We start from the raw sequence: 25,523 nt of genomic DNA, 5'->3' as shown, positions 1-25,523 counted from the left end.
ACAAACATATGTTTACAGAAAATATACTATATATATAGATATGAGATATTGCACTCAGGTGGTGATAGCAGATTGTAAAATACTCCTTACTTCCGGCCACCATGGTTTACAGAGTGCTCTCATGCACCACATACCAGGACTGAGGATACTGTGGTATTAAGGTAGGAAAAATCTGATTGGCTGATAGCATGCAAGGTCAATTCTATTGGCTGATCCAATTAAATTAAATCAACCAATCAGATTTTTCCTACCTTAATTCCGATTGGCTGATAGAATCCTATCAGCCAATTGGAATTCGAGGGACGCCATCTTGGATGACGTCATTTAAAGGAACCTTCATTCTTCATTAGGACTTCGATTGAAGAGGATGGCTCCGCGTCGGCTGGATAGAAGATGGCTCCTCTCTGCTCCGGAAGGATGAAGATAGAAGATGCCGCCTGGATGAAGCCTTCTGGCAGTCTGGATATCCTCTTCTGCCCCGATCGGATGAAGACTTCTGCTGGTCTGGAGGTCCACTTGTGCCGACTGGGTGAAGACGGCTCAAGGTAGGTTGATCTTCAGGGGGTTAGTGTTAGTTTTTTTTTAAGGGGGGATTGGGTGGGTTTTAGAGTAGGGGTATGTGGGTGGTGGGTTGTAATGTTGGGGGGGTATTGTCATTATTTTTACAGGTAAAAGAGCTGATTACTTTGGGGCAATGCCCCGCAAAAGGCCCTTTTAAGAGCTATTTGTAATTTAGTATAGGGTAGGGAATTTTATTATTTTGAGGGTGCTTTTTTATTTTATTAGGGGGATTAGATTAGGTGTAATTAGTTTAAAATTCTTGTAATTCTTTTTTATTTTCTGTAATTTAATGTTTTTTTCGTAATTTAGTTTATTTCATTTAATTGTAATTAGTTTAATTTAATTTAGTTTATTTATTTATTTATAGAGTAGTGTTAGGTGTAATTGTAACTTAGGTTAGGATTTATTTTACAGGTAATTTTGTACTTATTTTAGCTAGGTAGTTATTAAATAGTTAATAACTATTTAATAACTATTGTACCTAGTTAAAATAAATACAAAGTTGCCTGTAAAATAAAAATAAATCCTAAGCTAGCTACAATGTAACTATTAGTTATATTGTAGCTATCTTATGGTTTATTTTATAGGTAAGTATTTAGTTTTAAATAGGAATAATTTATTTATTTGTAGTTATTTTATTTAGATTTATTTAAATTATATTTAAATTAGGAGGGTGTTCGGGTTAGACGTAGGTTTAGGGGTTAATAACTATATTATAGTTGTGGCGACGTTGGCGGCGGCAGATTAGGGGTTAATTAATTTAATATAGTTGCGGCGACGTTGGGGGGCAGATTAGGGGTTAATAAATATAATGTAGGTTTCGGCGATGTTAGGGGCAGCAGATTAGGGGTTCATTAGTATAATGTAAGTGGCGGCGGAACGGCAGATTAGGGGTTAATAATTATAATGTAGGTGTCGGAGATAGCGGGGGAGGCAGATTAGGGCTTAATAAGTGTAAGATTAGATTAGGGGTGTTTAGACTCGGGGTTCATGTTAGGGTGTTAGGTGCAGACATAAATTTATTTTCCCCATAGGAAAAAATGGGGCTGCGTTAGAAGCTTGATGCTGCTTTTTTGCAGATGTTAGGTTTTTTTTTCACCCAGCTCAACCCCATTGTTTTCTATGGGGAAATCGTGCACAAGCATGTTTAGCCAGCTTACTGCTGACTTAAGCAACGCTGGTATCGAGGTGAGATGTGGAGCTAAATTTTGCTCAACGCTCACTTTTCTGAGGCTAACGCCGGCTTGCAGGAAACTCGTAATACCAGCGTTGGCTTAAGGGAGCGTTAAGAAAAAAAGGCTCGTTAGCACCGCACAGCCTTACCAACAAAACTCGTGATCTAGCCGAAAGTATTTATACACCTATATTATGATTACCTATATAGATCACCTCTGATCACTCTTATATTATTAACATTATAGATATAGTTTAATAACATCATCTATTTAGTCATATGACTTTATTATTGAAATAAATAATTGTTTACACATCCACTAGATAGTTACACTTCTTAGTTTGTGTGAAATGTTATCATTTATAGATCATTGCCTTTCTACTGATGTCTTATACTGCACCCTATCACATAGTTTGATATCATTTTTTCACATACATATACACTAACAAGTAAATATCTCATCATAATCACGTATAACACTGTATCTGATTATACTTCATTGCACATAAAAACGCTTATATATAGGATTTTAATACAGTTACATTTTCTGCACGTCATTATGACACGCCCCCTTACATTCATCACAGATGAAAGAGCATTTCCCATTGGGAGCTATTAGCTGACACCCGATACGACACTACTAGATAGACGCTACACGCTCGAGGATTGGTGTAGCAGAGGACAGACCGAATACTTGGATCCGATTGGTGTAATATCGCCACACGCCCCCTTCACTTGTTTGTCAGATTATCAGTGTGAAAAAGCTTTGTAGTACATTACCACTATCATTGAACCTGGTCAGAAACACATTTATATCAATTTGTATTGTTATAGTTCCAACAACATTATTTTGGGGCGAATCTTGTCATCTGCTTTACGAACAACTTTGAACTACCCATTGAGTGAGATCACAGCACATAGGGGTGTTTATTTAGACAATGATCCGATTGGTGCAATATCGCCAGGCGCCGATTCCATCTGGTTGTCAGTTCAGCGGTGAGAAAGAGCTTACAGCCCTCCACTACTATTAGCCAATCTGGTCACCATCATATTCTCAATAATCGGCATGTATATTGTTCTAATAATAGGATCAGAAGCTAATCACGCCATCTACATTAAGAATAGCTCCAGATTATTAATTGAATAGTATGGCGACACATAAAGATATGTACTATGTATCCATTTGAAAATATGAAACACAGTAAATTGAACGCTTAGCTCATGAAATGGGTATATGTTAAAAGTTTATATACATTCAGTGCCATCAAACTATTTAAATCCCTTATTCATATACCATGTTGCATTTTTGTTTAAACACAATGTATTAATAGAATTATACTTTTAGATTCCTAGATCTAGGTTTTATCAATTTGTATTTTTTATTTGGTGTATCTTTTGTTTGAATATGTTGCTATTATGTATCAATTAATTAATGCTGTGTATTAATTACACCCAAAAGGGGTGTGTCCTTGTTTACAATTGGTCAAATTTTAGTTTAAATGGCTAGTCAGTTGGAAGGTTCACTATGCATGATGAAACAGCCCATGCTGGGGCTGAGAAACGTGTTGCATCAAAAACCTTTGCTTGTTTATGCTTTTAAATCTGTTTTCATATTTGTTTTTAATAAATTAATTTTTATAATACAAGCATTGGTTTACCTTCATATATAGCAGTCCATACTGCTACAACTGACTGTCCACAATACCATCCGGAAGATTAGGCATCTCCTGCTTTGGCCTATCTACATCAGGAGAGGGTTAGCTGGCACACCCCACGTTACCAGCACGCACCTACTAGTACATAAGTGTACTAAGGCCAAATGTGAGTACCCACTTGGCATTTTATATGTTATAATTTGGCTTTACATATCGATACACACATCAGGCGCCCCTCTTGTCTCCTATTTTTAAATATGCACATACATGCCCTTTATACCTTCATAGATTGCTAACTATATCTAGCAGAAATCACATATTTTTAAATAAAATTCATCATACAAAAGTGCTTGATTTATTGTTCACTTTGTAGTGTCACCTGCTGCTAGGTGACCCCACTGGCTGCCATAGAAAGATGCCATCTCTGGCAATAAAAGAGTTAATACCCAGAATGTTACATGTTAGGGTGTTGCTGGGGACTAGTATTTACGGTTTTATTGATGCCAGTCACAGGTGAATCAGATAATTACTGTAGATGATGCATCTGGTGCCATTAATACCCTTGACTGTTGTGTTATTGCAGATGGAGCTGAGAGAGGTGGTCCACTGGCGCCGTGCCATACTCGCCGTGTGCTTTAACCTGCTCGCCCTCGCTCTCTCCACCACAGCCCTTCTCAGCAGCTACTGGTGTGAGGGGACTCAGAAGGTACCCAAGCCTCTATGCAGTGAGGCCAAAGTCACCAAGTGCATTGGGGCTCCTATTGCCCTAGAGAGCATCAACGCCTCTGGGCAGGACGTAGTGCATTACAGCTGGGAGACTGGGGATGACCGATTTGCATTTCGCTATTTTCACACTGGAATCTGGTATTCCTGTGAGGAGAATATACTGGGAACAGGTGAGAGGTGCAGATGTTTTGCTCTGAAGCCTATGAGGTTTGTATTATGGGAGTAGGTTAATAGGGCTGCAGGGGTTAGATATATAGTTACTGAGATGCAGGGGATAGCTATATACTTACTGTGATTCAGGAGATATAAAGTTTCTTAGGATGCAGGGGTTAGGTATATTAAATTACTGAGGTGCAGGGGTTATATTTATATTTGGTGGGATGCAGGAGTTAGATTTATAGTTACTGAGATACAGGGGTTAGTTAAATAGTTATTGGGATGCAGGGGTTAGTTATATTGTTATTGGGAAGCAGGGGTTAGTTATATATTTAATAGGATGCAGGATTTAGATATATTTAATTACTGAGGTGCAGGGGTTAGATTTATATTTGGTGGGATGCAGGGGTTAGTTATATAGTTACTGGGAAGCAGGGGTTAAATAGTTATAAAGTCACTAGGATGCAGGGGTTTGTTATGTAGTTGCTGGGATGCAGGGGTTAGTTATATAGTTACTTGGATGCAGGGGCTAGTTATGTATATACTGGGATGCAGGGGTTAGTTATATAGTTACTGGGAAGCAGGTGTTTAATAGTTATATAGTTACTAGAATGCAAGGGTTAGTTATGTAGTTGATGGGATGCTGGGGTTAATTATAAAGTTACTTGGATGCAGGGGTTAGTTATGTAGTTACTGGGATGCAGGGGTTAGATATATTTAATTACTGGGATGCAGGGGTTAGTTATATAGTTATTGAGATGCAGGGGTTAGCTATTATTATTTTATTATTATTATCGGTTATTTGTAGAGCGCCAACAGATTCCACAGAGCTATAAACATAGGCGGAATACAAGGAAACATTTATAGGGATCAGACGGGTGGAGGGCCCTGCCAAAAATCGCACTGTTGTAGCTCTAAAGAAGGTGATCTACAAACAGCATGGCTCTTTGACTTACATGCTAATGTGGTTCAAGGGGATAGCAATGGTGGAGAGGAACTGGTATAAAGAAAGTTTAGTGTAGTTGTATGCATCCCTGAACAGTAGAGTCTTTAGGGAGCGCTTGAAGCCTTTAAAACTAGGGGAGAGTCTTGTGGAGTGAGGCAGAGAGTTCGACAAGATGGGAGCCAGTCTGGAGAAGTCCTGTAAACAGGAATGTGAGGAGGTAACAAGAGAGGAGGAGAGTAAGAGGTCATGAGCCGAGCGAAGGGGACGGGAGGGAGTGTATCTGGAGACGAGGTCTGAGATATAGGGGGGAGCAGTGCAGTTGAGGGCTTTGTATGTCAGAGTGAGAATTTTGTGTTTAAGCCTGGAGGCAAGAGGAAGCCAGTGAAGGGATTGGCAGAGAGGGGCAGCAGATGAAGATTGACGTGTAAGGAAGATGAGTCTGGCAGAGGCATTCATTATGGGTTGTAAAGGAGCTAGGCGGCAGCTGGGGGACCAGAGAGGACAGAGTTGCAGTAATCGAGACGGGAAAGGATGAGAGAGAGGATTAAAATCTTAGTTGTGTCTTGTGTAAGGAAATGTCTAATTTTAAAGATGTTTTTAAGGTGGAAGCGGCAGGATTTAGCCAATGACTGAATGTGAGGAGTGAAAGAAAGATCTGAGTCTAGTGTGAACCCGAGAGATCGGGCATGCGGGGTAGGGGTAATGATGGAGTTGTCGACAGTTATAGAGAGATTGGAGGTGGAGATTTTGGAAGAAGGGGGGGGGGGGGATTAAGGAGCTCAGTTTTGGAGAAATTTAGCTTGAGGTAGTGAGAGGACATCCAGGAAGAGATGCGAGAAAGACAGTTAGTGACACGGGTTAGAATTGAAGAAGATAGGTCTCTTGCAGAGAAGTAGATTTGGGTGTCGTCGGCATACAAATGATATTGGAGCCCGTGGGACTTTTTTAAGGAACCTAATGATGATGTGTAGATTGAGAAGCGAAGGGGACTAAGGACAGAGCCTTGCAGTACCCCAACCGAAAGTGGTGACGGTGCAGAGGAGGCCTCAGAGAAGGCTACACTAAAGGTACGGTTTTACAGGTAGGAAGAGAACCATGAGAGAGGGTTGTTGACAGTATCAAAGGCTGCAGACAGATCAGGAGGATAAGCAGAGAGAAGGGGTGGGAGTAGGCGGAGAAGAGTATTGAAAGTGGAAAACAGATGTTTTGAGTTTGAAGAAAGAGTAGAGATAAGAGTAGAGAAGTAATGTTGCTTATAGAGATTAAGGGACAAATCTATCAAGCCTAGTATGGAGCTTGAAGTCCTGTGTTTCTGGTGAGCCTTCAGGCTCGCCAGAACACCAGTTATGAAGCAGCGGTCTAAAGACCGCTGCTCCATGACCTGTCCGCCTGCTCTGAGGAGGAGGACAGACATCGCCGCAATTCAACCCGATCGAATACGATCGGGTTGATTGACACCCCCTGCTAGCGGCCAATCTGCAGGGGGCGGCGTTGCACCAGCAGTTCAAAACAGCTGCTGGTGCAATGCTGAATGCGGAGAGCGTATTGCTCTCTGCATTTAGCGAGGTCTGTCGGACATGATCCGCAATGTTGAATCATGTCCGATAGGCCTTTCATAAATAGGCCCCTAAGGGCAGAATAGTAGGAGTTCAAATTAACTTGTAAAAGGAAATCATCTGAACTCCAGGGATTTTCTCCAGTGCCGCTCAGCAGTACGGGGAACATCAGATCAAGGGAGTGACCATCTTTGTGAGTGGGAGAGTCAGTCCATTCTGACAAACCGAAAGAGAAGTGAGTTGCAGAAGTTGTTTTGCAGAGGAGGCAGTGGGATTGTCAAGAGGGATGTAAAAATCGCCAAAGATGAGGGCAGGGGTGTCCTGAGGAAAGAAATAAGGTAGCCAGGCAGTCAAGTGATCTAGAAATTGAGTTAAGAAGCCAGGGGGTCGGTATATGACTGCAACACGTATAGAAAGATGAGAGAATAAGCAAATCATGTGGGTTTCGAATGAGGGAAAAGTGAGGGAAGAGATGGGATGTATTTGTTTAAAAGTGCAACGAGAGGAAAGTAAAATACCTACACCACCTCCTTGTCTATTACCAGACCTAGGAGTGTGGCTGAAGTGGAGACCCCCATGTGACAGAGCAGCAGTGGATGCTGTGTCTAGGGGAGAGAGCCAGGTTTCTGTTTAGGGCCAGAAGGTTGAGGGGGAGCGGGGAGATGAAAAGGTCAAGTATAGATGTGAGCTGCTGCAAACAGAGCGAGAGTTCCAGAGTGCACAAGTGAAAGGGGTAGTGGCTTTTGATGCAAGAGGAGATGTGAGTAAGGTTTGCAGAGTTTTGTTTTCCGAGGTCTATGGGATGGGTACTCATGGACGTGCACAGCTAGGCAGTTGTTGGGGACCAGGATTAGGGGAGATGTCACCAGCAGTTAGTAAAAGCAGAGGGAGAGTGACATGAGATGAGATACAGATTTGCAGTAATGAGACTGCTTTTGAGACAAGGTGCAGGGGGGGGAGAGAGAGTGTTTAGGAATAGGTAAAGTTCATGAGTACAAAAGTAAGGTGAGTTTAAGAGAGATGGGGCTAATGAACAGTGCAGGTGGAGAGGGGATAAGGAGTAATTGAATATGTAGTTTGTTATAGAGACAAGAAGCAGCAAAAAGAAATAATAAGATATTAGGCATTTTTACAAAAAATGGGGGACTAATTAAACACATAAAACACAGAATTACAGCAGCACTTACATAAGGAAACAACGAGATACATAAAGCACAATATTACAAAAGTACTTGCCTTGTGTCCTTGCCCCGTGTCCTATCCTTATTCAATTATTGTATAATTCTTATCTTTATGCCTCACTTATAAAATGTTCACTTCAGAAATGTGAACTTATGCTTTTGTAACAATGCACAGCCCCCTGTGCAATGCAGCTCCCAAATTAGTGTGAAATATATACAGACAGGGCAGTTATACAGTTATTGGTAAGCAGGGGCTAGTTATATAGTTAGTATGATGCAGGGGTTAGTTATATAGTTACTAGGCTGCAGGGGTTAGTTATGTAGTTGCTGGGATGCAGGGGTTAGTTATATAGTTACTGGGATGCAGGTGTTAGTTATGTAAATACTGGGATGCCTGCGTTAATTATATAGTTACTAGGATGCAGGGATAGTTATATAGTTACTCAGGATGCAGGTGTTAAATATGTAGTTGCTGGGATGCAGGGGTTAGTTATATAGTTACAAGGATGCAGGGGTTAGTTATCTTTAATTACTGAGGTGCAGGGGTTAGATTTTACTTGGTGGGATGTTGGGTTAGTTATACTAGTTACTGGGGAAACAGGGGTTAGTTATATAGTTACTAGGATGCAGGGGTTAAATAGTTATATAGTTACTTAGGATGCAGGGGGTTAGTAATGTAGTTGCTGGGATGTCAGGGGTTAGTTATACAGTTACTTGGATGCAGGGGTTAGTTATGTAGTTACTGTGATGCAGTGGTTTAGATATATTTAATTACTGAGGTGCAGAAGTTAGATTTATAGTTACTGGGATACAGGGGTTAGTTATGTAATTGCTGGGATGCAGGGGTTAGTTATATAGTTACTGGGAAGCAGGGGTTAAATAGTTTTATAGTTACTTGGATGCAGGGGTTAGTTATGTAGTTACTGGGATGCAGGGGTTAGTTATATGGTACTGGGAAGCAGGGGTTAGTTATATAGTTACTAGGATGCAGGGGTTAGTTTATGTAGTGCCTGGGGATGCTGGGGTTAATTATATTAGTTACTTGGATGCAGGGGTAAGTTATGTAGTTACTGTGATGCAGGGGTTAGATATATTTAATTACTGGGGTGCATGAGTTAGATTTATAGTTACTGGATACAGGGCTTAGTTATCTATTTGTTGGGATGCAGGGACTAGTTATATAGTTACTAGGATTGCAGGGGTTAGTTATATAGTTTACTGGATGCAGGGGTTAGTTATATAGTTACTAGGATGCAGGGGAAAGTTATGTAGTTACTGGGATACAGGGGGTTAGTTATATAGTTTACTAGGATGCAGGGGTTAGTTATGTAGTTGCTGGGATGCAGGGGTTAGTTTTATAGTTACTAGGATACAGGGGTTAGTTATATAGTTACTAGGATGCAGGGGTTAGTTATATAGTTACTAGGATACAGGGGTTAGTTATATAGTTACTGGGAAGCAAGGGTTATATAGTTACTAGGATGCAGGGTTTAGTTATTTAGTTGCTGGGATGTTGGGGTTAGTTATATAGTTACTTGGATGCAGTGGTTAGTTATGTAGTTACTGGGATGCAGGGGTTAGATATATTTAATTACTGAGGGGAGGGGTTAGATTTATATTTGGTGGGATTCAGGAGCTAGATTTATAGTTACTAGGATGCAGAGGTTAGTTATGTAGATGATGGGGTTAGATATATAGTTACTGAGATGCAGGGGATAGATATATGCTTACTGTGATTCAGGAGATATAAACGGCTAGATTACGAGTTTTTCGTTTTGAGCTGTGCGGTGCTAACGAGCAGTTTATGCTCACTGCTCACTTACAGACAGCGCTGGTATTACAGATTTTTACAACCCAGACAAGAAGTGAGCGTTGAGCAAAATTCTGCCCCTTACCCGCACTCCAATACCACCCGCTGTTTACGTTAGCGTTGAGCTGGTGTAACGTGCTCGTGCATGATTTCCCCATAGGAATCAACTGGGAGAGCTGACTGAAAAAAGTCTAACACCTGCAAAAAAGCAACGTAAAGCTCCTTAATACGCAGCCCCATTGATTCCTATGGGGAAATACATTTTATGTCTACACCTAACACCCTAACATGAACCCCGAGTCTAAACACCCCTAATCTTACACTTATTAACCCCTAATCTGCCGACACCTACATTATACTTATGAACCCCTAATCTGCTGCCCCCAAGATCTCTGACACCTACATTCAATTTATTAACCCCTAATCTGCCGCCCCCTATGTCGCCGCCACCTACCTACATTTATTAACCCCTAATCTGCTGCCCCCAACGTCGCTGCCACTATAATAAACATATTAACCCCTAAACCGCCCGCACTCCCCCGCCTCGCAAACATTAGTTAAATATTATTAATCCCTAATCTGCCTGCCCTAACATCGCCGACACCCTACCTACATTTATTAACCAATAATCTGCCACCCCCAACGTCGCCCGCCACTTACTAAAGTTATTAACCCCTAAATCTAAGTCTAACCCCCCTAACTTAAATATAATTTAAATAAATCTAAATAAAATTCCTATCATTAACTAAATAATTCCTATTTAAAACTAAATACTTACCTATAAAATAAACCCTAAGCTAGCTACAATATAACTAATAGTTGCATTGTATCTATCTTAGGTTTTATTTTTATTTTACAGGTAAGTTTGTATTTATTTTAACTAGGTACAATTGTTATTAAATATTTATTAACTATTTAATAACTACCTAGCTAAAATAAATACAAAAGTACCTGTAAAATAAAACCTAACCTAAGTTACAATTACACCTAACACTACACTATAATTAAATAAATTAACTAATTTAACAATAATTAAAGTACAAAACCCCCCCCACTAAATTACAGAAAATAATAAACAAATTACAATATTTTTAAACTAATTACACCTAATCTAATCCCCATAACAAAATAAAAAAAGCCCTACCCTACACTAAATTACAAATAGCCCTTTTGTGGGGGCATTGCTCCAAAGTAATCAGCTCTTTTACCTGTAAAATAATTTACAAATCCCCCCCCCAACATTAAAACCCACCACCCACACAACCAACCCTACTCTAAAACCCACCCAATACCCCCGTAAAAAAACCTAACACTAACCCCTTGAAGATCACGTTACCGGGAGAAGTCCTCACAAACCGGGCCAAAGTCTTCATCCAAGCCGGGCGAAGTAGTCCTCCAGACGGGCAGAAGTCTTCATCCAGACGGCATCTTCTATCTTCATCAATCCGGCGTGGAGCGGGTCCATCTTCAAGACATCCGACGCGGAGCATCCTCTTCAATCGACGGCTAACACAGAATGAAGGTAGAAAAATATCCTATTGGCTGATGCAATCAGCCAATAGAATGCAAGCTCAATCCTATTGGCTTTTTTCTACCTTAATTCCGATTGGCCCGGTTGGGGTGAAGACTTCTCCCGGTAAGGTGATCTTCTAGGGGTTAGTGTTTCGGTTTTTTAAGGGGTATTGGTGGGTTTTAGAGTTAGGGTTGGTTGTGTGGGTGGTGAGTTTTAATGTTGGGGGGGGATTTGTAATTTGCAGGGGTTAGTTATATAGTTACTGGATGCATGGGTTAGTTATGTAGTTACTGGATGCATGGGTTAGTTATGTAGTTACTGGGATGCTGGGGTTAATTATATAGTTACTAGGATGCAGGGGTTAGTTATGTAGTTACTGGGATGCAGGGTGTTAGTTATATAGTTACTAGGATGCAGGGTTAGATATCTTTAATTACTGAGGTGCATGGGTTAGATTTATATTTGGTGTGATGCAGGGGTTAGTTATATAGTTACTAGGAAGCAGGGGTTAGTTATATAGTTTCTGGGAAGCAGGGGTTAAATAGTTATATAGTTACTAGGATGCAGGGGTTAGTTATGTAGTTGCTGAGATACAGGGGGTTAGTTATATAGTTACTTGGATGCAGGGGTTAGTTATGTAGTTACTGGGATGCAGGGGTTAGTTATATAGTTACTGGGAAACGGGTTAAATAGTTATATAGTTACTAGGATGCAGGGGTTAGTTGTGTAGTTGTTGGGATGCAGGGGTTAGAGATATTAAATTACTGAGGTGCAGGGGATAGATTTATATTTGGTGGGATGCATGAGTTAGATACAGGGGTTAGATATCTTTAATTACTGAGGTGCATGGGTTAGATTTATGTATGGTGGGATGCAGGGGTTAGTTATATAGTTATGGGAAGCAGGGGTTAGTTATATAGTTACTAGGATGCAGGGGTTAGTTATGTAGTTGCTGGGATACAGGGGTTAGTTATGTAGTTGCTGGGATACAGGGGTTAGTTATATAGTTACTTGGATGCAGGGGTTAGTTATATAGTTTCTGGGAAGCAGGGGTTAAATAGTTATATAGTTACTAGGATGCAGGGGTTAGTTATGTAGTTGCTGAGATACAGGGGTTAGTTATATAGTTACTTGGATGCAGGGGTTAGTTATGTAGTTACTGGGATGCAGGGGTTAGTTTTATAGTTACTGGGAAACGGGTTAAATAGTTATATAGTTACTAGGATGCAGGGGTTAGTTGTGTAGTTGTTGGGATGCAGGGGTTAGAGATATTAAATTACTGAGGTGCAGGGGATAGATTTATATTTGGTGGGATGCATGAGTTAGATTTAAAGTTACTGGGATACAGGGGTTAGATATCTTTAATTACTGAGGTGCATGGGTTAGATTTATGTATGGTGGGATGCAGGGGTTAGTTATATAGTTATGGGAAGCAGGGGTTAGTATTTAGTTTCTGGGATACAGGGGTTAGTTATGTAGTTGCTGGGATACAGGGGTTAGTTATATAGTTACTTGGATGCAGGGGTTAGTTATGTAGTTACTGGGATGCAGGGGTTAGTTTTATAGTTACTGGGAAGCAGGGGTTAGTTATATAGTTACTGGGAAACTGGTTAAATAGTTATATAGTTACTAGGATGCAGGGGTTAGAGATATTAAATTACTGAGGTGCAGGGGATAGATTTATATTTGGTGGGATGCATGAGTTAGATTTAAAGTTACTAGGATACAGGGATTAGTTGTTTAGTTATTGGGGTGCATGGGTTAGTTATATAGTTATTGGGAAGCAGGGGTTAGTTATATAGTTACTAGGAAGCAGGGGTTAGTTATATAGTTTCTGGGAAGCAGGGGTTAAATAGTTATATAGTTACTAGGATGCAGGGGTTAGTTATGTAGTTGCTGAGATACAGGGGTTAGTTATATAGTTACTTGGATGCAGGGGGTTAGTTATGTAGTTACTGGATGCAGGGTTAGTTTTATAGTTACTGGGAAGCAGGGGGTTAGTTATATAGTTACTGGGAAACGGGTTAAATAGTTATATAGTTACTAGGATGCAGGGGTTAGTTGTGTAGTTGTTGGGATGCAGGGGTTAGAGATATTAAATTACTGAGGTGCAGGGGATAGATTTATATTTGGTGGGATGCATGAGTTAGATTTAAAGTTACTGGGATACAGGGGTTAGATATCTTTAATTACTGAGGTGCATGGGTTAGATTTGTGTATGGTGGGATGCAGGGGGTTAGTTTATATAGTTATGGGAAGCAGGGGTTAGTTATATAGTTTACTAGGATGCAGGGGTTAGTTATGTAGTTGCTGGGATACAGGGGTTAGTTATGTAGTTGCTGGGATACAGGGGTTAGTTATATAGTTACTTGGATGCAGGGGTTAGTTATGTAGTTACTGGGATGCAGGGGTTAGTTTTATAGTTACTGGGAAGCAGGGGTTAGTTATATAGTTACTTGGAAACAGGTTAAATAGTTATATAGTGGCTGGGATGCAGGGGTTAGAGATATTTAATTACAGAGGTGCAGGGGATAGATTTATATTTGGTGGGATGCATGAGTTAGATTTATAGTTACTGGGATACAGGGTTTGGTTATTTAGTTATTGGGATGCAGGGGTTAGTTATATAGTTATTGGGAAGCAGGGGTTAGTTATATAGCTACTGGGAAGCAGGGTTAAATAGTTATATAGTTACTAGGATGCAGGGGTTAGTTATGTAGTTGCTGGGATACAGGGGTTAGTTATATAGTTACTTGGATGCAGGGGTTAGTTTTATAGTTACTGGGAAGCAGGGGTTAGTTATATAGTTACTGGGAAACGGGTTAAATGCTGGGGTTAATTATAAAGTTACTTGGATGCGGGGGTTAGGTATGTAGTTACTGGGATGCAGGGGTTAGATATATTTAATTACTGAGGTGCAGGGGTTAGATTTATATTTGGTGGGATGCAGGAGTTAGATTTATAGTTACTGGGATACAGGGGTTAGTTATTTAGTTATTGAGATGCAGAGGTTAGTTATATAGTTATTTGGAAGCAGGGGTTAGTTATATAGTAACTAGGATGCAGGTGTTAGTTATATAGTTACTGGGAAGCATGGGTTAGTTATATAGTTACTAGGATGCAGGGGTTAGATCTATTTAATTACTGAGGTGCAGGGGTTAGATTTATATTTGGTGGGATGCAGGAGTTATATAGTTATTAGGATGCAGGGGTTAGATATATTTAATTACTGAGGTGCAGGGGTCAGATTTATATTTGGTGGGATGCAGGAGTTAGATTTATAGTTACTAGGATACAGGGGTTAGTTATATAGTAACTGGAATGCAGGGGTTAGTAATACAGTTTAACCTGGTTGGTGCTAGTTGATAAATTATATCAGTAAAACACATATACATCATAATCTTTTGTAGAATGTACAGCGTCTAGCTGAGGTCTAGTTTATTGGATGTTTCAGGTTTGCATTTGTTTTTGGGTTGCAGATGAGAAATGTCGCAGTTTCCTTGAACTGACCCCTCCAGCTGAGCGAGGTACAGACTATCTGTCTGTCTGTCTATATCTTTCTATCTATCCATATCTTTCTTTCTATCCATATCTTTCTATCTATCCATATCTTTCTATCCATCCATCTGTATTTATAATTTGTCACTCTGTAAGCTGACCATTATGTAACTTTTAGTATAAATTCCTACACCTTGCTGAATTCCTTTGCTATATGTGTTACCACCACCTCTTCTATGAAGCATATTCCTTGTATTACCACATCTGTTCAAATTACTGCTGTACCCACAACTCTTCAACCTCGGGTCCTTGTGTTCCTCTTAGGGAAATGCTGATCTGTACTAAATGCCCTGATATATGACATAGCTTATTTTCATGATCTTTAACTCATTGCACAATCTTTATGTATTAAGGATTTAATCTTACCCTATAGGACATATATCAGTTCCTGCTGCATATTCGTAGTTCTCATCCAGAGATTTGACCAGTGACTAGAAATAGAGACCTTTGGTCTATGAAGTATTTTTAAAAATTGTATTAATTTTACACTTTTTCTACAAACAACTTGCTAGCATTTCCTGCTGTTTTACTGCATTGCTTGTCTGCCACTAAATCATCTGAAATAGTAATTGGTTGCTGATGTTTTGTCACGTGTCATGTGACAATGACGCCTGCACACAGTTGTGTTACGCTGTTGTTCTTCACTACAGGGATCCTGTGGCTCTCGCTAGGGTCTGAGCTGGCGTATATCGTCTTCCTAATCATCAGCTTTGGTTTGTTGCTGCTTGAAATGTTCTATACCGGAAATCCAGTGTGCGGCCTGAAGCTTAATGCTTTTGCAGCTGTTTCCTCTGTGCTTTCAGGTAAATAGATGACTTCCACAAGTGATCCTGCACCAGGTTTATATACTTTTATACTTTTAGTTGCCAATAGAGGAGAGGGAATCAAATATCTCAAACATCATATTAGTGTAGAAAAACAAATAATTCACTAATACATTAATACATTATTAATTAATGCAACATTAATTGTTAAGTAAATATATAGCAATATAAATAATTAACATTTTTACATCAATCTTATGATATGTAGAAATAGCTAGAGAGTCACAAGACAACTGTGTGATATATAGAGAGTCATATGACAACCGTATGATAGCTAGACTCATGTAACAACCGTATGATAGCTAGAGGGTCATGTGACAACAGTATGATAGCTAGAGAGTCATGTGACAACAGTATGATAGCTAGAGGCATGTGACAATGGTATGATAGCTAGAGGGTCATGTGACAACTGTATGATAGCTAGAGGGTCATGTGACAACCGTATGCTAGCTATAGAGTCACGTGACAATTGTATGATAGCTAAAGGATCATGTGACAACCGTATGATAGCTAGAGGATCATGTGACAACAGTATGATAGCTAGAGGGCCATGTGACAAGTGTATAATATCTAGAGGGTCATGTGACAAGTGTATAATATCTAGAGGGTCATGTGACAACCATATGATAACTAGAGAGTCTTGTGACAACCATATGATAGCAAGAGGGTCGTGTGACAAGTGTATGATACCTAGAGAGTAATGTGACACCCATATAATATCTAGAGAGTCATGTGACAACTGTATGATATCTGGAGGGTTGTGTCACAACCGTATGATAGAGGGTCCTGTGAGAACCATATTATAACTAGAGGGTCATGTGACAACCATATTATCATATAAGATTCATGTGACAACTGTATGATAGCTAGAGGGTCATGTGACGACCGTATATTAGCTAGAGGGCCATGTGACAAGTTTATAATATCTAGAGGGTCATGTGACAACCATATGATAACTAGAGAGTCATATGACAACTGTATAATAGCTAGAGGGTCATATGACAACCATATGATATCTAGAGGGTCATGTGACAACCGTATGAAAGCTAGAGCGTCATGTGACAAGTATATAATATCTAGAGGGTCATGTGACAAGTATATAATATCTAGAGGGTCATGTGACAAGTGTATAATATCTAGAGGGTAACGTGACAACTGAATGATAGCTAGAGGGTCATGTGACAACCGTATGATATCTAGAGGGTAACGAGAGCTAGAGGGTCATGTGACAAGTGTATGAAAGCTAGAGGGTCATGTGACAAGTGTATGAAAGCTAGAGGGTCATGTGACAAGTGTATGAGAGCTAGAGGGTCATGTGACAAGTGTATGAGAGCTAGAGGGTCATGTGACAACCATATGAGAGCTAGGGTCATGTGACTCAACAGTTGGAAAAAAAGTAACTCCACTCAAAATAATTTTACTTAAGAGGAGATTACAATTTGCACCGTGGGGTCACATGCCCATCGACTGAGATAAGGGCTCTTCACTAACTCTCTCTAGACATGTGCCCAAGCTGAGGGGTAGGAATGGTTGTATTGAAACAGTCTCGGACAGTAGAAGCAGTCTTGGACAGTAAAAGGTTTAGTAATCAGAGGGAGGTACACAGAGAGTGGCCAGCATGTGTCCTGTATTAGACTAACTCCCCATATCACTCTGTCAGGAGACCCCCTGCCATGTGCTATAGAACGCCTTTGGAAGACAGCACTTACATAACTTTCTTACATCACCCCCACTAATCCCTCTAGGAATCTCCTAGTTAATCTGTGCTGCTTAGGTCATGCGCTTTCATTACTCTGGAACATCAGATTGTGTGATAGAGTGAGGGGTCTGGTCTCACCATAGCAAGGAGGATATGATGATCCCTCTAGTGACTCTGATCTAGTGACCAGAGAAACACCAAGTGATGCAAGACCTCAGCTGAGGGTGTCACAGATTGCTTAGTCTCAGGGCTGAGGGACCCGTAAAGAGAGATGACCTGTGAGGGATGTGGTACTTACTGTGTAATATACCGTACGTAGATAAAGCCTTACTGGTACTTACTGTTACACTTACACGTAATATACCGTATGTAGATAAAGCCTTACTGGTATTTACTGTTACACTTACACGTAATATACCGTACGTAGATAAAGCCTTACTGGTACTTACTGTAACACTTACATGTAATATACCGTACGTAGATAAAGCCTTACTGGTATTTACTGTTACACTTACACGTAATATACCGTACGTAGATAAAGCCTTACTGGTATTTACTGTTACACTTACACGTAATATACCGTACGTAGATAAAGCCTTACTGGTACTTACTGTAAGACTTACACGTAATATACCGTACGTAGATAAAGCCTTAATGGTACTTACTGTTACACTTACACGTAATATACCGTACGTAGATAAAGCCTTACTGGTACTTACTGTTACACTTACATGTAATATACCGTACGTAGATAAAGCCTTACTGGTACTTACTGTTACACTTACACGTAATATAACGTACGTAGATAAAGCCTTACTGGTACATACTGTTACACTTACACGTAATATAACGTACGTAGATAAAGCCTTACTGGTACTTACTGTTACACTTACATGTAATATACCGTACGTAGATAAAGCCTTACTGGTACTTACTATTACACTTACATGTAATATACCGTACGTAGATAAAGCCTTACTGGTACTTACTGTTACACTTACACTTAATATACCGTACGTAGATAAAGCCTTACTGGTACTTACGGTTACACTTACATGTAATATACCGTACGTAGATAAAGCCTTACTGGTACTTACTGTTACACTTACATGTAATATACCGTACGTAGATAAAGCCTTACTGGTACTTACTGTTACACTTACATGTAATATACCGTACATGGATAAAGCCTTACTGGTACTTACGGTTACACTTACATGTAATATACCGTACGTAGATAAAGCCTTACTGGTACTTACTGTTACACTTACACGTAATATACCGTACGTAGATAAAGCCTTACTGGTACTTACTGTTACACTTACATGTAATATACCGTACGTAGATAAAGTCTTACTGGTACTTACTGTTACACTTACACGTAATATAACGTACGTAGATAAAGCCTTACTGGTACTTACGGTTACACTTACATGTAATATACCGTACGTAGATAAAGCCTTACTGGTACTTACTGTTACACTTACACGTAATATACCGTACGTAGATAAAGCCTTACTGGTACTTACGGTTACACTTACACGTAATATACCGTACGTAGATAAAGCCTTACTGGTACTTACTGTTACACTTACATGTAATATACCGTACGTAGATAAAGCCTTACTGGTACTTACTGTTACACTTACATGTAATATACCGTACATGGATAAAGCCTTACTAGAACTTACTGTTACACTTACATGTAATATACCGTATGTAGATAAAGCCTTACTGGTACTTACTGTTACACTTACATGTAATATACCGTATGTAGATAAACCCTTACTGGTACTTACTGTTACACTTACACGTAATATACCGTACGTAGCTAAAGCCTTACTGATACTTACTGTTACACTTACACGTAATATAACGTACGTAGATAAAGCCTTACTGGTACTTACTGTTACACTTACACGTAATATACCGTACGTAGATAAAGCCTTACTGGTATTTACTGTTACACTTACACGTAATATACCGTACGTAGATAAAGCCTTACTGGTACTTACTGTTACACTTACATGTAATATACCGTATGTAGATAAACCCTTACTGGTACTTACTGTTACACTTACACGTAATATAACGTACGTAGATAAAGCCTTACTGGTACTTACGGTTACACTTACATGTAATATACCGTACGTAGATAAAGCCTTACTGGTACTTACTGTTACACTTACACGTAATATACCGTACGTAGCTAAAGCCTTACTGATACTTACTGTTACACTTACACGTAATATACCGTACGTAGATAAAGCCTTACTGGTACTTACTGTTACACTTACACGTAATATACCGTACGTAGCTAAAGCCTTACTGATACTTACTGTTACACTTACATGTAATATACCGTACGTAGATAAAGCCTTACTGGTACTTACTGTTACACTTACACGTAATATACCGTACGTAGCTAAAGCCTTACTGATACTTACTGTTACACTTACATGTAATATACCGTACGTAGATAAAGCCTTACTGGTACTTACTGTTACACTTACACGTAATATACCGTACGTAGATAAAGCCTTACTGGTACTTACTGTAACACACGTAATATACCGTACGTAGCTAAAGCCTTACTGATACTTACTGTTACACTTACACGTAATATACCGTACGTAGATAAAGCCTTACTGGTACTTACTGTTACACTTACACGTAATATACCGTACGTAGATAAAGCCTTACTGGTACTTACTGTAACACACGTAATATACCGTACGTAGATAAAGCCTTACTGGTACTTACTGTTACACTTACACGTAATATACCGTACGTAGATAAAGCCTTACTGGTACTTACTGTTACACTTACACGTAATATACCGTACGTAGATAAAGCCTTACTGGTACTTATTGTTACACTTACACATAATATACCGTACATAGATAAAGCCTTACTGGTACTTACTGTTACACTTACACGTAATATACCGTACGTAGATAGAACCTTACTGGTACTTACTGTAACACACGTAATATACCGTATCTAGATAAAGCCTTACTGGTACTTACTGTTACACTTACACGTAATATACCATACGTAGATAAAGCCTTACTGGTACTTACTGTTACACTTACACGTAATATACCGTAAGTAGATAAAGCCTTGCTGGTACTTACTGTTACACTTACATGTAATATACCGTATGTAGATAAAGCCTTCCTTGTACTTACTGTTACACGTAATATACCGTACGTAGATAAAGCCTTACTGGTACTTACTGTTACACTTACACGTAATATACCATACGTAGATAAAGCCTTACTGGTACTTACAGTTACACTTAAATGTAATATACCGTACATAGATAAAGCCTTACTGGTACTTACTGTTACACTTACATGTAATATACCGTACGTAGATAAAGCCTTACTGGTACTTACTGTTACACTTACACGTAATATACCGTACGTAGCTAAAGCCTTACTGATACTTACTGTTACACTTACACGTAATATACCGTACGTAGATAAAGCCTTACTGGTACTTACTGTAACACACGTAATATACCGTACGTAGATAAAGCCTTACTGGTACTTACTGTTACACTTACACGTAATATACCGTACGTAGATAAAGCCTTACTGGTACTTACGTTTACACTTACACGTAATATACCGTACGTAGATAAAGCCTTACTGGTACTTACTGTTACACTTACACATAATATACCGTACATAGATAAAGCCTTACTGGTACTTACTGCTACACTTACACGTAATATACCGTACGTAGATAAAACCTTACTGGTACTTACTGTAACACACGTAATATACCGTATCTAGATAAAGCCTTACTGGTACTTACTGTTACACTTACACGTAATATACCGTACGTAGATAAAGCCTTACTGGTACTTACTGTTACACTTACACGTAATATACCGTAAGTAGATAAAGCCTTGCTGGTACTTACTGTTACACTTACATGTAATATACCGTACATAGATAAAGCCTTACTGGTACTTACTGTTACACTTACATGTAATATACCGTACGTAGATAAAGCCTTACTGGTACTTACTGTAACACTTACGCGTAATATACCATATGTAGATAAAGCCTTGCTGGTACTTACTGTTACACTTACATGTAATATACCGTATGTAGATAAAGCCTTCCTTGTACTTACTGTTACACGTACACGTAATATACCGTACGTAGATAAAGCCTTACTGGTACTTACAGATACACTTACATGTAATATACCATACGTAGATAAAGCCTTATTGGTACTTACTGTTATACTTACATGTAATATACCGTACGTAGATAAAGCCTTACTGGTACTTACTGTAACACTTACGCGTAATATACCATACGTAGATAAAGCCTTACTGGTACTTACTGTTACACTTATATGTAATATACCGTACCTAGATAAAGCCTTACTGTTACACTTACACGTAATATACCGTACATAGATAAAGTCTTACTGGTACTTACTGTTACACTTACATGTAATATACCGTACGAAGATAAAGCCTTACTGGTACTTACTGTTACACTTACACGTAATATACTGTACGTAGATCAAGCCTTACTGGTACTTACTATTACACTTACACCTAATATACCGTACGTAGATAAAGCCTTACTGGTACTTACTGTAACACTTACACCTAATATACCGTACGTAGATAAAGCCTTACTGGTACTTACTGTAACACTTACACGTAATATACCGTACGTAGATAAAGCCTTACTGGTACTTACTGTTACACTTACACGTAATATACCGTACGTAGATAAAGCCTTACTGGTACTTACTGTAACACTTACACGTAATATACCGTACGTAGATAAAGCCTTACTGGTACTTACTATTACACTTACATGTAATATACCATACGTAGATAAAGCCTTACTGGTACTTACTGTTACACTTACACCTAATATACCGTACGTAGATAAAGCCTTACTGGTACTTACTGTTACACTTACACGTAATATACCATATGTAGATAAAGCCTTACTGGTACTTACTGTTACACTTACACGTAATATGGAGTTATTTATTTGTCTGAACTAATTGGCTAAATTGCAAGTCTGTCAAAAAAACTTAAATAAGGGGGCAGTCTGCAGAGGCTTAGGTACAGGTAATCACAAAGGTAAAAAGTAAATTAATATAACTGAGATAAGGAGCAGTCTGCAGAGTCTTAGATACAAGGTAATCACAGAGGTAAAAAGTATATTAATGTAACTGAGATAAGGAGCATTCTGCAGAGGCTTAGACACAAGGTAATCACAGAGGTAAAAAGTATATTAATATAACTGAGATAATTAGCAGTCTGCAGAGGCTTAGACACAAGGTAATCACAGAGGTTGAAAGTATATTAATATAAATGAGATAAGGAGCAGTATTCAGAGGCTTAGATACAGGGTAATCACAGAGGTAAAAAGTATATTAATATAACTGAGATAATGGGCAGTCTTCAGAGGCTTAGATACAAGGTAATCCCAGAGATAAAAAGTATATTAATATAACTGAGATAAGGAGCAGTCTGCAGAGGCTTAGATACAGGGTAATCACAGAGGTAAAAAGTATATTAATATAAGTGAGATAAGGAGCAGTCTGCAGAGGCTTAGATACAAGGTAATCACAGAGGTGAAAAGTGTATTAATATAACTGAGATAAGGAGCAGTCTGCAGAGGCTTAGATACAGGGTAATCACAGAGGTAAAATGTATATTAATATAACTGAGATAAGGAGCAGTCTGCAGAGGCTTAGATACAAGGTAATCACAGAGGTAAAAAGTGTATTAATATAATTGAGATAAGGAGCAGTCTGCAGAGGCTTATATACAGGGTAATCACTAATCACAGAGGTAAAAAGTATATTAATATAACTGAGATAAGGGGCAGTCTGCAGAGGCTTAGATACAAGGTAATCACAGAGGTAAAAAGTATTTTAATATAACTGAGATAAGGGGCAGTCTGCATAGGCTTAGATACAAGGTCATCACAGAGGTAAAAAGTATATTAATATAACTGAGATAAGGAGCAGTCTGCAGAGGCTTAGATTCAAGATAATCACAGAGGTAAAATGTATATTAATATAACAATGTTGGTTTTGCAAAACTGGGGAATGGGTAATAAAAAGATGATCTATCTTTGGAGTAGACTGTCCCTTTAAGTAAGCCGTATGAAGATAACATTTGTGAATGTCTTGTCTTGCTCACAGGCCTTCTGGGGATGGTGGCGCATATGATGTATACTCAGGTCTTCCAAGCCACAGTCAGCTTAGGTCCTGAGGACTGGAGACCCCACTCCTGGGATTACGGATGGGCATTCTAGTAAGTCTATATCTCTAATACGCAGACACATTACATATTCTATAAAGTATTACATTAAGCAAAAGAAATGAAAACTGTAGTATTTGTCCCTGTCCTGCAGAGATGCTAGAATCCATATTGCATATTTATATTTGCTTTAGTTTTCCTGGACTGCTGTAAGCTACAAAGTGCACAAGTTGGTTCCTGCTTTGATTGCTTACAGAAATGCACAAGCTTATTTATATCCAAATTCTCAATCACCACAGAAAAAGTGATACGATTATTTGCTATGCTTGCATAGATATTGACGGCAGATAAGAGCCATAGGCCCAGCAAGTCTGCCCAATATTACCTATGCCTTATTTAATTGCTGATATACTCTATGCATGTATACATTGGCTTTAAGGTCCCTTTAAGTTTTGACCTTCTATTGATCCCAAGTTAAACGCACATTGTATGTAGGAGAAAAGGGCGAGATCAGGTCTGATGACCCGTTGTGTCTTATAGCACCGCATGGGCCTCCTTCACCGCCTGCATGGCTTCTGCTGTCACCACGCTCAACACCTACACCAAAACACTGCTGGAGTTTCGCAGGAACCAGAAAGCTTTTGAGCAGAACATGAAGGAGCAATCCTGCTTTCTCAATCACAGAGAGATAAGTTTTTATAGAGAGAAGCCCTTGCATTCTGTGTCTGAAAGTGTGGGCTTCTACTCTGAGCTTCATAAAAAAATCCTTCTGAGAGAGCACTCGATGGACCTGGAGGATGTGGAGGAATCTTTGGAGGACGAGCACTGTTAGAGGAAATGGGAAACCCACCAAGAATTCACCAGCTGAGTGCAGTTTCATGTTGAAGCTGTGATTTAATGTGTGATAAACCTATGCTGGGCAGATATGTGCTGGACCACTGGATGCCCAGATAAAGACCTCATGGGGGCTCCTTTGTTAGATAAAGAAAAAGTACAAATTGTGCTGGATGCCCAGATAAAGACCTCATGGGGGCTCCTTTGTTAGATAAATAAAAAATACAAATTGTGCTGGACCACTGGATGCCAAGATAAAGACCTCATGGGGACTCCTTTGTTAGATAAATAAAAAATACAAATTGTGCTGGACCACTGGATGCCCAGATAAAGACCTCATGGGGGCTCCTTTGTTAGATAAGTAAAAAATACAAATTGTGCTGGATGCTCAGATAAAGACCTCATGGGGGCTCCTTTGTTAGATAAGTAAAAAATACAAATTGTGCTGGACCACTGGATGCCCAGATAAAGACCTCATGGGGACTCCTTTGTTAGATAAGTAAAAATACAATTGTGCTGGACCACTGGATGCCCAGATTAAAGACCTCATGGGGACTCCTTTGTTAGATAAGTAAAAAAATACAAATTGTGCTGGACCACTGGATGCCCAGATAAAGACCTTATGGGGGCTCCTTTGTTAGATAGGTTTTTTTTTTTCTTTTTTTTTTTTGTTTTTTTCTTCTCCCATTTTCTTATTTTTGGCTTTTCCTTTGCTTTTTTTTATTTTTTGTGTTAAGATAAAAAGTGCTTCAGTGTAAAAGTAAACAAATTTGAAAGATTCTCTTTTTTTTACTCAGTATCCAGCATATGGTTATAAGGTATTGAAGAGACTAGGTTTTTTTTTTTTGTTGTTGTTTTTTTTTTTTTTTTTTTTTTGTTTTTAGCTTTATTAAACTATTTAGATAAGTTCTCTTATATTTAAGTATATATACTATGAAGGTTTATAACGTATGTAGTAGACCCCAATTTGCCGTATTTTGCCAAATTGAAAGGGATGGTATGCGAAACCTTAAAATGCCTGGTATGTTTTTTTTTATTTTTATTTTTCTTGTTCTCTTCATGGTTGTACAA

The 25,523-nt window shown here is 39.0% G+C and overlaps 1 protein-coding gene across 1 annotated transcript; it reads left to right on the top strand.

The window, feature by feature from the left end:
- Positions 1-3,970: 3,970 nt before the first annotated feature.
- On the top strand, positions 3,971-24,919 carry GSG1 (germ cell associated 1). The gene is made up of 5 exons (XM_053689052.1): positions 3,971-4,286; positions 14,758-14,805; positions 15,487-15,639; positions 23,561-23,672; positions 24,159-24,919. Exons 1-5 carry the CDS (start codon positions 3,974-3,976, stop codon positions 24,448-24,450), a joined length of 918 nt encoding a protein of 305 aa, XP_053545027.1. The 5' UTR covers positions 3,971-3,973; the 3' UTR covers positions 24,451-24,919.
- Positions 24,920-25,523: the final 604 nt, after the last annotated feature.

This window comes from Bombina bombina, chromosome 7 (genome assembly GCF_027579735.1).
Source record: "Bombina bombina isolate aBomBom1 chromosome 7, aBomBom1.pri, whole genome shotgun sequence".
NCBI lineage: Eukaryota > Metazoa > Chordata > Amphibia > Anura > Bombinatoridae > Bombina > Bombina bombina.
The sequence above is the reverse complement of the archived record's forward strand: the minus strand, read 5'-3'. Positions and strand labels throughout refer to the sequence as shown.